Here is a 16,225-nt window from a genome sequence, read left to right on the forward strand (position 1 = left end):
GTCTAGTCTATTTCCCATAAAAGTCCTATTTCATTCTACCCTAAGCAAGGAGCAGCTAAAGTATTCTAAGCATTGTCCTAAGCATCACACATTATAAAAGAAAATGCCAAACTAGGATTGCCAGTAAAAAATTATCTACAAGATACAGAGCTGGAAACAGTCCCCATCTACCCATCCTTCTCCTCACCAAACCTGAAGAAATTGATGGTTAGAAAACAAAATGTACACTGCATGTCTTTTAAATATTTGGAGGATTATTATGTAAAAATTAAGGGGTTGCCATTAAAATTCATGTTTTTTATCATTAAAAGAAATATTAGAAAGCATATAGTAAACATCTAATTTTCCAAATTAAGAAATAGAGAAATATAAATGTTGCATCACAACTACCTGTGGCAGGAATGAAACTAGAATCTGGGTCTCAATTCTTATTCCAGTGTTCATTTTGCAGTACCAAAAATGCCTGATTCTGGGTTGATCAAGAAAGCACTTATAGATAGTGAGAACCTGCAGTGTGCCAAACACTGAGTTATAAAATGAGAATAACAAGATAAATAAGAGGTATCTATCCCTGCCTTGATGAAGCTTACCTTTTTGGGTGAGAGACAATACTGAACCAAGCAATTACTATCAGTATAATATGTGCTATGATATAGAATGCGTAAAAAGAGGACAGGAGGTTAGGTTAGATGGCTTCTAAAGGGTCTTCAAGATTCTCTAAGACTATTCTACGTGAAACACCTTGAAATCAAGGACCAGTTTTGCCTGAGGCTTCTTTCCATCCTAGATAGAAGAATCAGAGGATGCTAATTCTCATACGTAATGGTGGCATATACATTAGTGTAACTTTCTAGGAAAGTCATTTGACAATGTTTATCCAGAGCCATAAAAATGTTTACACCACATTGACCTAAATTTTTTACTTCTGAGGATCTAACCTAAGGGGAAAAAATCCAATTAAAGAATGCCATGGGAGCAATTGTTTTAATTGTATTATTATTTATGGTATTGGGATAAATGGCATATCCTAAATGTCCAGAAGTATAGGGCTAGTTAAGTATATGTTGATGGTACATTATGAAACCATAAAAATAAAAATTATAAAGCTGCTGATCCCATGATACTAAAGACTTGAAGTGATTAGGGCACTGGACGTACAGTCAGTCAGAGATACTCTGAGGTCATGGAGACTTGAGTTTGTTTTCTGACCTTGCTCCTGGCTATGACTTTAGGCAAATTACGTTATTTCTCAAAGCCTCAATTTGCTTATGTCTAAAAAAAGTATTTTACATAAATATAGTAATTATTTATAATGTATTATATGTATATTTGGATTGTTATGAATATAAAATTAAATAATACCTATAAAGTATTTAGTATTATGCTTGATAGACAGTCAACACTCAATAGGTGCTGCCTGTTATTGCGCTAGCATGTGATGTTATATAATAAACATTCCTCTTATTAGTAGTATGACAGGCAGAATAATGACCCCAAAGATGTCCATGTCCTAATCCCCAGACCCAGATCTTATATGTCAAAAGGGGCCTTGCAGGTGTGATTAAGTTAAGCATCTTGAGATGAGATTATCCTGGGATATCCTGGCTGGGCCCAGTCTCATCACATGGGCTCTTAAGTCAGAGATCTCCTATTTGTGGCCAGAAGATAGAACTATAGAAAAATGGTCACAGAGACGCAATTTTGTTGGCTTTAAAGATGGAGAAGGGGGGCCACAAGCCACGGAATGTGAGTGGTCTCTAGAAGGCACCATGGGCAAGGAAACGGACTCCCTTTTAGAGCCTCCGGAAAGACCCCGGCCCTGCCAACGCTGTGATTTTAGCCAGAGAGACCTAGGTCTGACTTCCAACTTTAAAAGATAAAAAAATTTGTGCTGTTTTAAGTCACCAAATTTGTGAAAATTTGTTACAGCAGCAATAGAAGACTAATACAAGTATATTACATAAAATACTAACAGTAGCTGACATTAATACTGCTACTAATTAGTACTGAATATTTACATTAAAGACACTGTGTGAAGTCCACCAAGATGTGAGTGACATTGTCACTACTCTAAGGAAGTTCACACATTTTAACAGCACATTTAATAAAATATTAAATAATAATGTTATTTGATAAATAACACTAGAATATTTTTGATATTCTGAATGATGACAAAGTGATTAAATTCCTTAAAAACAAATAGCCTTAAAGAACCCTAAATCTATTATTTTAAAAATATTTGGGGTAATGGTTTCCTTAAAGCAGACTTAGAGAATTCAAGACTTAAAGATATTGCTGCAAGCAAGATAAAATTAATAGAACCTTCAATCCTGACCACAGTATTTATATGATTCTTCTCTTTCCAGAAAAGGAAATTTGGAGGCGTGTTGTCTACAGGGTGCTAAGATGATGTTTTTTTCTGTTTCAGAACTCATTTCATTAGCTTAGTCACAGGTCACTGCCTTAGACATTTTGCCAACATAAATAAAGTCAAATATATGTAAGATTTATTTCAAAATAGAAAAAGAGGGCAGGGAGAAAGAAAGAATTCAGGAGAGAAAGACAGCTTTTTCCCCCTAAATATTATTCTAAATCTAAAATTAGGCTTTCAAAATGTTTCCTCACGTGGGTTATAAACTAAGAAGAGATTGAACATGTTCACCTGAAATCTGTGTAGATTGCAAGTTGTTAGACTATGGAAATTCATATAGAGGAAACAAAGTAAGAAACAGATAGTCTGTAAAAAATCCCAAACTAACCACTAATGATCAGAAAGAAGTAGTAATTGAAGCTGTGGAACCTCCCTTTGGATAGTCATGCGCCCATCTTTCTGTAACCCAGTGATGGCTTTCTGCCCATATGTGCTTAGCAGGTGGTTTTGCTGTAACAATCCAGTCGATGGAATTGTGTTCCCTGCCTCCCCCGCCCACAGTTTGCTAATCATGCCTGACTAACTCCAAAGAAAAAGTACAGACGTGAGGCAAACGCATGAGATTCAGACAGATCATACCTGTTTCCCATTACCTCACCAGATCCTAGCAGTTTTCTCATGAGAGCCAACAGGAGTCACTCTTTATAAATCCACACACAGAGCTACACCAGCAACTTTTCTTTCTCTTCAAATGTGTGCCTTTTTCAGAAAGTGATGTTAAGCTTTTAAATCTTTATAATGATTTTCCTTTTATTAAAATTTGACTTTCCTGGGACCCCTTTCTCAATCCCTCTTCACTGTCTTTGGACGCCAGAGCTTCAACCAGGACTGCCTCACTGGTTGTTTCTGCCCCTGTGAAGATTTCATCTAATAGTTTTAGTTATGGAGTGTGACTCATCAAAGTGAATTAAATAATCACACAACTCCAAGCCTCAAACATAGTTTTCAACTTATTTTTTTAAAGATTCTTTTATCAGTTTGCATTCATAGCTCTAAAAGTTGAAAAAAAAAAAAAAGCAAATCAATGTATCCTAACACTCATCCCATTCCGTTGTTCGTATTTCTTAGTAGCAACATGAAATAAAGCAGCCTTTGTTTTGCATATTCTCCTCCGTTTTATTTATGTTATAAACTTGATCCTAAAGTTTTTGTTTTTTCAACAATACTGTGGTTAGTAACATAAAAATATAACACATTACATGTTTAAAAATAATAGTCTATTTATAGCTAAATTATTAAATTAATACTAAACTATTAAATTTACAGTCTATTATGTATAGTTTTTTTTTTAAAAGCTCTAAGATGGATGAAGAAATGAAAATGTGAGAAAAATATTCATGAAGGAAAATACGGCTGAGGAATTGTGTTCCTTTAGCACTTGTAAGAATAAACATATTTTAGTACAAAACCTCTGTGTCTTTTTAAAAGTTTTGGAGGAAAGTGGAACTGTTGTCTTATGGTAAAATATACTTGGTTAGTATATATTATCAATATAGTCATTTTCTCAGTAAGAAATGCTGTTCTGTGGCATTTTGAAAAATAATTTGCCCTCTGCTCCAATGATGGTCAACTCTGGTTATTAGAACATTTCTTCCTCTTGTAGAGTTGAAATCTGCATGTGGTAATTTTTATCTATTGATTTAGCTCTTTTCTCTGGAGATACAAAGAATGTTTAATTCTTCACTCAAAAATTAATAATAATCTGCCTTAAAGACATACTTTAAATTTTTAAAGGGCATGAAACCCTAATTAAAAAGAGGAATGATTAAAGATGAAAAGCTATTCAAGCTCACTTTTAATTAAACAAATGAAAATCACAATCACAGGAAGGTGATATTGGTAGATTGTTTAACACCCATCAGAACAGCCACAAATTTAAATTGTAGTAATGATACCTAATGTTTGTGAGAGTTTGGTGAAACTACTCTCTTAGATGGCTGTTCATGGAATAGTATACATGCTAGTATAAATGTTCTGGAAACAATTTGCCATACACTATAAGAACCATCAAAAATTTGATCTAGTAATCTGTTCCTTGAAATTTATCGTCAAAAAAATCCAAAAGAAAGAAAACAAATTAAATGCTCAATGATGTCTTTGCAGGCTTTAAGTGTAATGCCAAAAAATTAAAAACCACCTAAATTCCACCATTCCATCAGGGAATGGTCTTGCAGTATAAACAGAATGTATTCATACCTTAACTCAGAGAAATAAGCTTCAACCATTTAACATTACAATTAAAAAACTAGGCAGCAGTACAGAAGAGGTTTACATTTATTGTGATTCCAACTGTATAAAATGATCAATTATCAATTTGTATAGTACAAACACATGGATCCAAATGAAATACAATTGATTTAGTACAAAGGAGTAAATTGAGACTACAAGAGTTTGTGTGTGTGTGTGTGTGTGTGTTTTCTGTTGTTGTTATATCACTAATGCCTTTAAAAAAATGAAAAACTGAGGTTAGGGAAAAATACCTTTTTAGGACAAAGCAGTTAGGGTAGATTATCAGGGAGCACACTAAAAGCTCCTACCAAAACAAACTTATTTGCATTAAAGTATATTTTTTTTTTAAAAAAGAGAAAAGTCCATATAAACACAGAAAAATGATTCCCTACCATTTAAAATGGAGCTTAACTTATTCCTTGCACACTCCAAGGGGCCAGCGAGTACACGTGGTGTCTCTCTTTTGTTAGGTTACACAGTAAACTCCGCCACTGTCCCTGGAGATGTGCTCTACCTTGCCGGACAGCCGCGATACAATCATACAGGCCAGGTCATCATCTACAGGATGGAAGATGGAGACATCAGCATTCTCCAGACACTCAGTGGAGAACAGGTACCCTTCAAAATTATTGTTTTCAACTAATCCATTCATACTGTTTGTAAACTTAACTGTCTACTGTCCTAAACTTAAAAAAAAAAAAAAACAGCACCCCCACATACACCATCAACTGTGAACAGGGCCCTGAGTTAGTTTCCCTGGAGACATGTAAAGTGTCTCCATCTTTGGCCTCAGGAACATTTCAGCCGGAAGGAGGCAGAGGTACGGTGTGTAGATAATGATGTAGATACAGACGTACAAATACATATCAGAAAAAGAAATCTAAAACATTAAGAAGCATGAAGGTGCCAGTGCCACAGACAATAAATTCAGAAGGTGGAAAGATTCCTTTTTAAGCAAGGATTGGTACAGGAAGTCTTAATATGAGCTAAAGTGTGGGCTAGATGAAAGACAGAGTGTAGACAGGTAGGAAGAGCAGGCCAAGAGCCAGTGAAAAAGAAGTGGGCCCCCATTGGGTGAGGTTTTGAATGGCAGACTAAAGAATTTGGATTTTTCTCCTGGAGGTGATGGGAAGTAATCTATAACATGTAAAATCAGGGAAGTCTCATTAGATAATATGGAATATTAAAAGTAATTTAAGAAATCATATATGCAATGTGCAAACATAAGTGTGTATATAACTATTTTTTTAAACTGAAAGAAATACCTATGGTATTGTTGGTTATTATTAAATTGTGATCATTTGGACAATTTTTATTACTTTTTGCATAGTTTTCTGTGTTTTACAGGTGTTCTAGAATGAGAATTTATTAACTATTCTACAGTCCTCACTGGTGGGGGCATTCTTCAGCTTCACTAAATATTTCACTAAATATTCTAGACACACACATGCAAACCACTTGGAAGGGCAGGGCAGCACCAGCCTCCACCCCTCCATTAGCCCTGGCTGAAGCCCTGCAGCCCTACAACAGGACCGCCTAGGTGCCAGGAGACAGACACTTCGGGCAGGTGCAGGAGCTGCTCTAGCTTTAAAACCCCACAGGAGCCATCATCTTTACAATAGCACCACAGACACAGCTCCTAGCAGTCCTGCTAAGAGCATGCAGTCACAGGGGTCACTGCATTCTAGGAAGCCCAGCATAGGTTATCTCCATCCAGTATTTGAAGTTCCACCAAGTGCAGTGAGCCAGTGAGGTTATTTTTACCACATTCAGTGTTACTAAGTACCATAGTTGAAATCCTTCCCTCATATTTCCAGGGGACCAGAGTCAGAGTAAGCCAAAGGCCAGATTCTCATTTACCAGGTGCAAGGATGTAATTAGCCCTTTGCCCACATTTATAACCAGAAAATGCATCAACAACAACAACAAAAGGCTCTTTTTGGAGCTCAAGGATATGGCGAGAAGACCTGAGATGACATATCAACAATAAAAATGGAAAAGGAAGGTCTGTGGCAGACTTGAATAAGGAAGAACTGGCAAGACTGTTAAATGAAGCGTTTGGATGACACCTTAGGTCTCCAAATGAGTTATCACTCTATTAATTGTCTATGAGGCAGGAAACATAGAATTTCATTTGAAAAGTGCTTATGAACATTTGAAGAGAGAATCACAAATGATTTAAATAATGATTTGATTTCAAGCCTGGGAATCTGGGAGAAAGATGGCACTATGATTAGAATGCCAGCATCTCAGGCAGTTGAGATATTTTTTTAAAGTGGTATTTTTAAAAGTGGTTTTAGACATGTTTTCTGTAACAAGGAACACAAATTCAAATGGTTGCAGGTAGAGAGTGGGTAAAGCAAATAAAAAAGCTGCTGGATAGAAGACGATGGGGGGGTGGGAGCCATGGCCTGGGCAGCTTGTGGACCATCTAAAGGTTCAGCTCCCACTCAGCTCCAGGTGACTATTGCTGTGTAGAAATAAAAGTCCAACAATGCCAGATCTGCCAACATTTTGTGTTTGTAGTTAATTAATTAATTAGACCTTCTAAACCCTTCATAAGCCTGTGAGAAAAATCAATATGGAGCATCTGTCTAAATGTCTAGCAATGTGTAGGAATGTGGAACTGGAGTCCTGAGAAGGAGGTGGAGTGAAATTTGCCATTTGAGATAATAGAAATGTTTGGGAAGAGCTGGTCATCTAAGGTGAGGGGTCTGAACTCAGGGGAGGCCAAAACCTAGGGGACAGAAGAAGAGAAAGGAGCCAGCAAAATGAAAAGAAAGGGTGGGCTGTGATATCATGGCAGAATCAGGAGAACAAAAGTAAAATCATGGAAGCCAAGACAGGAAGTTTCAATGAGAAAATTTTCAAGAGAAACAAATATCAAACACAGGTTGATACTTGGGAAACTTGCACAGATCTCCTGGATTTCCCTAAAATTCATCCCTATATTTAAAAGAGAAAATATAATCCTACAAGGGGATGGTCCCCCTGCAATCCATCTTTTTATATTTCTCTGTCTTTCATAGCTGCTGGGACAAGACTTAGCCATATCACTGAGTACACAGTCTTCTAAGACTCTAAGATGAAATGTGCTGCCCCATTGCTCCGAGACAGTTCAGTTCCTCACGATGTATTTAATTTCATACTTTCACCTTACTGTATTTAAACATGTACTGAAGCCATTCGGGAATGCCTTCTGTTGTTTATTTCATTTATTTTCTTTAAAAGTCATTATATTATTTCTGATCTTTTCTGATTTGTGGAGAAGAGAGGTTTGGGTGAAATCCAAAGGAAATCACTCTTCTGGATTTGTATAAGCTATAGAAACAGAGGTTTTTAGCTTCCTTGAGAATTTCTGATGTTCACAGTGTTTTGTTCTGCTTTGTTTCATATCCTAGATCGGTTCCTACTTTGGCAGCGTTTTAACAACAATTGACATTGATAAAGATTCTAATACTGACATTCTTCTGGTTGGAGCCCCCATGTACATGGGAACAGAGAAAGAGGAACAGGGAAAAGTGTACGTGTACGCTCTGAACCAGGTAATGGTAACTGTGAGTTTGGTAGAGACCTAGGACAATCTCTTCCTTTCTTAAATTTTCAATTAATTATGTTGTTCTAATTTTCTTCACTCACTTCGGAAAAAGGAGGAAAGAGGCTTTCAGGGCCAATCAACCCCACTAACCCCTCAGTCTCTAAATAAACATTTAGAATTCTAACAAAGTATTTCAAAACACTAGACATCTTCTGCTTGTAAATGTGAACTTTGGGTACAGATTATATGAAATAAAGGTAAATAAATTGTGTTAAATTGCTAAATAAACTCACAAGGCAAACATTCATGAGCTCTGGCCTAGAGGTGGGTAATGTTAACATTTAAAGCTGTGTGTGTGTGTGTGTGTGTGTGTGTGTGTGTGTGTGTGTGTGTGTGTGTGTCTGAAGGAGGCAGGGAGAGAGATTGTGGAGAAACAGTGAATTGTAGGCAATGACACTAAGACACTTTGAGCAACCTGCTATGGTCTTTGGAATACTTCACTGGGCTAGAACGAGATCTGGTTTTTCTGATCCTACCTTTAGGCATCATTTGCTAAGTGAAATAATTCTTGATTTCTTCATTAAAAGAATTGTTTGCTGTTTACAGCAAAGTCAGGATGTGTCTATTTGGTTTGTTAAGTTCTTAGAGCCTGTCCCATATTAATTATTTTAAATCATAAATTACATATCTTTCTCCCTATCATATTTTTGCTTCTTCCTGTCAACTTCTTTTGGTCCTTTGTTACTTTCCCCTTTTTTCCCAAGAAAGTGTGTTCCTGTTCGTCATTGCTAGTACTTTCTGTCCTTTATAGGAGAAAATACATAGAGACTTTTCCAAAAAGCACAATAATGGGTGAAGAAAGGATAGTGACACAACCTGAGGGTTTAAAAATCCAGTGCTTCAGCTTTAAAAAGCTGCTGTGACTTATACACTCACTCGGTTACATTGAAAAGAGAATCGTTAAAATCCTCAGTATGTTGTCTTTCCCACACTTCTACAGTCTGTTTTTTGAAATCTCTAACTTTGCTCTCAGCTAGGCATACTTTTTAAGAAATTTTACAAACTTTACCGTTGAAGTACAAATGGTTTCTAATAGCATTGATTTAGTAGGTACTTAAAAACTCCACTCGGCTGTAGTAATGATAGAAATCCATAAGTATCCTGTTTATCTTTCTTCCAGACAAGGTTTGAATATCAAATGAGCCTGGAACCCATTAAGCAGACTTGCTGTTCATCTCCGAAGCACAATTCATGCACCAAGGAAAACAAAAATGAGCCATGCGGGGCTCGTTTCGGAACAGCTATTGCTGCTGTGAAAGACCTCAACCTTGATGGATTTAATGACGTTGTGATAGGAGCCCCCCTGGAAGATGATCACGGGGGAGCCGTGTACATTTATCATGGAAGTGGCAAGACCATAAGGAAAGAATACGCACAAGTAAGAAGTCAAACCTACAGATTCTTTTATTCATTTGTTATTTAGTGTAGCAGGAATGGATGTCACTGCAATACAACAACACTATATTGTCATGTAGTCAGTAACAGTGTATGGGTTTTTTTAAAGTTTTATTATTTATAGAGGTAATGCTGGTTTATTACTATAAATATAAATTTATATATATTATATATATGTATTTCCACTTCTGTGATTCTTGCCCTTAAGTGATAAGTGGATTCAATGCCAGGCATCACCTGTCTTGCTTCATTGAGTTATTTAACTTTTTTTTTCTGACTCTATTGGGAAACTGGATTTCTAATTCTCTCCTAAGTTTTCTTTGTAGAAGAATTACTTGTATTTTATTCTTTTGCCTAGTCTTTTTTTTCTGTTGTTACTTGCCTTGTCTCCATGATCTAAGCTTTTGAAATGGTAAAAAAGCAAAATTAAAGAACACTTTTTAATAATGCTATTTAACATCTACAATGTGTCTGATCCTAAACAGAGGGTACCACTTTCTAAATGAGAGAACAGTAATTATATGATTTAGCCAATAAAGGAGAAATTACAGTTTTTATATCCAATGCCTATGTTGTTATAATAAAATCATATTAAGCTTATATTTATGAATTAAATTGGTAAATTTTCTTCAAATAAACGTGGGTTTCTGAATGTTTATAATTTTCTCACAAGTAATCCCTCTTGAAGAAAATCTGAATAATTAAGCTTAACCTGCAGGGGTTTCTATTGTTCTTGTTTTACATTTATTGTCAGCTAATGGCTCTAATCTACAAATACCATTTTTTCCTACACGAGAAAAATATCAATTTACAGAAGTGATTCATGCATTATACAAAAAGAGAGTTTAAAGGAATTCTTCTAGTGTAACTGTCTGTTTTTAAGTAACCATAGTTAATTAAGCACTGAAAAACTACTTATAAATAAAATAGGATTCACTACTTTTTCCAGCTTGTATAACATGAGAAGAAAATGAGAACATCAATTATTTCTTTTTACATTTGACTGTTCTCTTTGGTTCTGTAGTCAAAAGAATTCTGAAAATCTATTCATGTCTTGTGAAGTTGTACTTAATTTTTCATAAAGTATAATGACATTACTAATGAAACAACAAAATAAAGGCGTATTTCAGTAACAACACTCCTACCCACTTAATAAGTAATTTTTTTCTGTTAAAAATCTTCATGGTATTTCTTAACTAAAAACAGACAGTATTAACTATTGGGGCGTGATGGAACCGGGAACCAGAGAAAGGAGTTTGTTTCTTGTGTTTTTACCACTTTATTCATTCAGTTTCACTCCTTCAAATTTAATGGAGTGGCATTTGCAGTAGACAAAAGAAGAATTTTTAAATCATTAATAAACAGAATAGATTGTCACAGGCAATTAATTTTGTAAAATGGTAGTAAATCAAGATGCAGCTTTAAGCAACAACAGAAAAGAATATTAGAGTTGAGTTTGTTTAATTATTGGCAGAATGCTTTCCCAAGGATATGTGAGCATTTGCTCATTCATTTCCGTGGTAACTAAAGGTGCTGTTTGTATATGGAGTGATCCAGAATCACACTGAATCAAGTCCTCCAGAAGCCATGGCGCAGATATCTCCTGATTTCTTTGTTGAAAAAATAAAGAAATTCTTTCCAATGAGCCACAGACATTTAAGCATGAAAAATGTTTCCATTTGGCCTATCTTGCTTCTTACTTTATGATATTTAAGTGGAAAACAGGAGGATAAGGAGATCCCAAGGTTAGAAGGGTCTATCAGTCCAATCTCCCTGCCATCGCGTTCTATTAAAATATTATCAGCTTGAACCTAAGCTAAGTCAGGAAGCACAGTGGTCAAACTAATGGTGCACGATAAGGGGCACAACTCAGTCTTCGAGAACTCCATGTTCACGTGTGCCTTCCCAACATTGTGGATACACGTGAATGAAATTGAGTCTCTTATGCTCTTGACTTTCAGGACCATTTTTGGCAGACAGTAAAGAATGCATATTGAAAAATGTATTTGATGGAATGTATTATTTATCCCCAGCTTCAAAGTTCAGTGAACCTCCAATTGACCCTAGGACTATTTTCTACTCCCTCTCTTGCTTGTAGGGTGTGTTTCCAGTATGTTTAAGTATCTCTGTGTCATGGAATTCGACAGGAACTAGAAAGCAGAGCCAATTACTCATAATGTTTTCCTTGAGGGTTAGACAAGATGACGTTATATAATTTTTCCCCTCTCTCTGGTGTCACTAACCCTGAAATGATTTTGTCTGAACTATAAAAAGAATATCCTTTGGGAACATCTGAGTAATTCCTCTTGTCTCCACATGAGGGGCCTATTGGGCAGGCTTCCAAAAGATCGCTAATTTTAATTGTTAACCAATCCAAGTTCTCAGATTTATTTGAAACTATTATTGAAGAGACTCTTCTGACATAAAAACTCTCTGCTGGGGTTTTTCACAGCGTATCCCATCAGGGGGAGATGGCGAGACACTGAAATTTTTTGGCCAGTCTATCCACGGAGAAATGGATTTAAATGGTGACGGTCTGACCGATGTCACTATTGGGGGCCTTGGTGGTGCTGCCCTCTTCTGGTAAGTATTTTAATAACACCCAATTAATTCCCCAGTCAGATAAAAATTATGCAGTTTGGGAATATGGAGAAGTTGATACATCTTAAAAATTAAAAAACCATATTAAAGGAACAAGTAGAATCAACTCTTAAGCTGCGGTATCTATTATGTGGCTGGCATTAAGGTAAGTTTTCTGTTTGGGGGGAGTCATAGGGGAAAAGAGGGCCTCATAAAGGAGATACATAGACAAGAAAGTTTCCCTAAATTTAAGTTGCTTACGAACTTTTAGGGGTAACTGACTCTTCATTCATTTACCTAATACATAGAGTTAGACAATTGTGCATCATTGTCTGATTGTGTTTATATTGTTAGTCAAGCAAAGAAGCATCTACAATAATACTTTTTCTCAGCCTTTAAAATGCCTACATCCCCAATGAATTTCAGTCAATTGTAAAACCTTCATCAATGGTTAGATACATTTATTAATGCCATTTATTAATGTTTTGATTGATTAGTAAAATAATAATCTATTAATTAATAACATTAATAACCAACTTGTAAACCAGTTAAAAAGATACAATTTCGAAAAAGGGTTCTGTTTGAAGAAAAGGTAACTAAAAAAAAAAAAATCAAGAATAACCTTAATGAGAAATGTATGTGATAATTTTGAAAAATATTACTAGCTTTGTTAAGACATATAAAGGAAGGATTTAGTAAATTTGAATAATGTATTGATGCCATGTCCCTTGATGGAAAGTCCACATGTTGATTCTTTCAAATTAATCATTGGTTTAATACAATTCAGATGGTCTTTTTCCAAAAATGTATGTAGGATAGTAAAGAAAATTGTGAGGTGACAACAGAAACTTGAAAATAGGTGACTTTATCAGAATTTAAGATAATGCTTAAGAACTAATAGTCAACTAAAAATTGTGCACCAAACTATACACAGATATGGTAAAAACTTTACCATTATGGTAAAAACTTTTTTTTAACTTTACAGTAGAGGGCAAGGAAAACTGACCGGTGATGCCTGGGAGGGAAGAATACGGGCAGCAACGACTGTGACTTTGTGGGGGGCCCACCCAAAGCAAGGATCCAAACCAGAAGTCACCAGTGTCAGGAACAAAGAGTACATTTAGTACATTTAGGTTTTGTTTGAACTGTTAATCCTGGATTAATTCATTAGGATAATCTTTACTCACAAATATTTATTGTATTCACCTTCTTATATTAAATATATACATATATGTTTTAAAGGCAGTTTTTATTCTCTAGTTTTGTTTCAAGGGCTTCTTACAAAGCTCTGAAAACAGAGCCTTTCCTGCTTCTGATCAAGGCTTTATTATTAATGGGCCAAAGTGACAGAATTGGGTCCCTGTAATCACCCAGCAAAATGGATTAACCCAGCATACTGCAGCATGAAGACCAAGATTTGCAATGCTTAAGGAGGGACTGAGAGTGGATATGGATGGCGGGTGATAAACAGAGGCCCGCCCAGCATTCAGAGAGCAGATAATGAAAGCCCCATTCTGTGGGACAGGCTGAGTCATCAAAGCTATAAAGATCTGTGCCCGGCAGAGAGGAGCTGTGGGGTGGGGAGTGGTCAAGGCAGCCTCATGCCTGGAGGGGCCAGACTTCCTAGCAGGGAACTAGACACACTCATTCGTTGCTGGCAAAAGGGTAAAGCAACTAAAACCCATTAGCAGGTATTTGTCACTAAGGTGTTTAAAAAGCCTTAAAATGTTCATACTTTTTAACAAGGAATTTACCTCCTAAAATTTTTTAAACATATAATCAGTGGTTAAAGATATATGATCTTTAGAGTGGGATCACATGCTGCAGGTAATAACTATTTAAAAAAAATTAAATATCCAATAAGAGGGAACTGAGTAAATAGATTATGGTTCATGCATATGTTGGATCAGTATACTGCCATTAAAAATAATGTTCTCAGAAGAATGTAAGTATTGGAAAGCTGTTCATTATATTATAAGTTTTTAATGTATGTTTACATATGTATATGGGCCAGTGTGTGTATATATATGTATAGATGCATGTATATGTGTGGGTCTCTCTGTGTGTATATATATATAAATGTGAATATATATGAATATATATATATTCTTCTGCAAAGACAAAAGTGCTTAGTGTACCAGTGTGAATGGTGATTATTGCTCAGTAGCAGAATTACAACTGATTTGTATTTCCTTTGTTTCCTTCATTGTGTTTCCATATTTTCTATGAGTAAATCATTGTAAAAGAAAAATAAAATTTTTCTTTTCAAATGCAAAAGCATAAGCAAGGAACTTTGTATTCACAAGATACCTTGCTCTAAAGAGCCAGTCTGGTTACAAGGCAGATTGATTCTCTGGCTCCATGCACTCTTCTTGCCTAATTTTGGATTACTCTGCTCTCACTGCAGGATTGGCTTTGGAATTATAAAAAACTGGGTTTAAATCCCAGTTTTACACTCTGGACAGCTTTTGACCTTAGGTTAAATACTTAATCTCTCAGAGCCTCGGTTATCTCACATATGAAACAGAGATAATAGTATGTCTTGCTATGAAGGTTAATATGAAGGTTAATTTCAAGTTTAAATGAATTAGAAAGAGCGTGTTGCCATGCTTCAGGTGCTGATCTGCTCCTCCTTCCCAGAAGCAGGGGCAGGGCTGAACCCACAGGAAAAACAGACAAGTGTTACAGTGCAGAAAAGTCGTCCAGGGGCCTCTCAACTCTTTCCAGATTGGGAACAAACTCGAAGGTGCTGAAAATATGGTTTGGATTCTGAGGTTGCACCTGGCCACTTGATTTCAGCTCTTTTCTATCACGGGCAAAACACATCTTTGGCCTATGAATTGTATGAGGATGAAAAATAATTTCCCCTCTACCCTTCTGAATTCTTGGCTGAGACCCTTGTAATAAAACACAGATTAACAACAACAACAACAACAACAACAACAACAACAACAACACAACAGAAGTTTATTAACACGTATCCCTCCGGTATACATGGGAGATGCCCAGGGGGACATGAGTGACTCCCCAGCTAGCTTAGAATTCATACTTAAAAACCATCTTAATAGGGAAAGGGGTAGGGGACATAGGCCTTTTAGGGGAGAGTAAATGATTTTTAGGGAAGATGAATAGACCCTTGAAAGAATGCATGGGAGTTAAGATGGTTTATAGCAAAGTTTGTCTGGGTGTGGCATCCACTTCAGACTCCTCTTGTGATAAGTGTCAGTCTTCCCTGGTTGATGAAACTCGTGGGGAGGAGATGTATGACAACTGAGTTCCTCTTGGAGGCTCTATCTTTAGGCAGGTAAGGGAGGTCAGAGAAACTCTGAACTGCCTCTCCCAGCAGTTGTTGTATTTTAAGTGCCTGCAACTCAAAAGCATCAATATGCCAGAGCAGTGTGTTTTGGGGAGGGTAGCATGTCCTGAAGTCCTATATTTTAGGGTGAGATATTCTGCCACCCTTCAGAACCCAAAGCCTGACGTGGTTCCAGAACAACCTGGGTGTGTTCAGAACATCAGATACAATCTCTTTTGTATCAAAGATTCACCAGAGAAAGGAGTCCTGAGAGCGTCCTACACACAGAGAAGAATCCCGCTGATGCGCCCACTTCACACTCCTCCAGTGATGGCAGGCATCAAATGTAGAAATGTGTGAGCGATCACCATCACTTCTGTGTTTGCAGGTCCCGAGATGTGGCTGTAGTTAAAGTGACCATGAATTTTGAACCCAACAAAGTGAATATTCAGAAGAAAAACTGCCGTGTGGAGGGAAAGGAAACAGTATGCATAAATGCCACCATGTGTTTTGATGTGAAATTGAAATCCAAGGAAGACGTGCTTTATGAAGCCGGTAAGTGTCATATATGTGGAAGGGCTTCGGGGTAGGAGGACATTATATTTGCTCCAGCAGGATGAAATCCAGTACGACATTTTATTACCTCGATGAGAGGAATCTGCACATCACATTTGCCCCTGTGAACATGTTGAGCCTT

General features: G+C 36.5%; 1 protein-coding gene across 1 annotated transcript in view; it reads left to right on the plus strand.

The window, feature by feature from the left end:
- The window catches only part of ITGA1 (integrin subunit alpha 1), a 149,229-nt gene that overhangs the window by 100,233 nt on the left and 32,771 nt on the right, over positions 1-16,225 (plus strand). Inside the window, exons 12-16 of the mRNA XM_010966304.3 lie at positions 5,131-5,273; positions 8,062-8,205; positions 9,379-9,636; positions 12,106-12,236; positions 15,917-16,083. Of these exons, the coding sequence (XP_010964606.1) occupies positions 5,131-5,273; positions 8,062-8,205; positions 9,379-9,636; positions 12,106-12,236; positions 15,917-16,083 (843 nt within the window). The remainder of the gene's footprint in view (positions 1-5,130; positions 5,274-8,061; positions 8,206-9,378; positions 9,637-12,105; positions 12,237-15,916; positions 16,084-16,225) is intronic.

The sequence above is a fragment of the Camelus bactrianus genome, chromosome 3, assembly GCF_048773025.1.
Source record: "Camelus bactrianus isolate YW-2024 breed Bactrian camel chromosome 3, ASM4877302v1, whole genome shotgun sequence".
NCBI lineage: Eukaryota > Metazoa > Chordata > Mammalia > Artiodactyla > Camelidae > Camelus > Camelus bactrianus.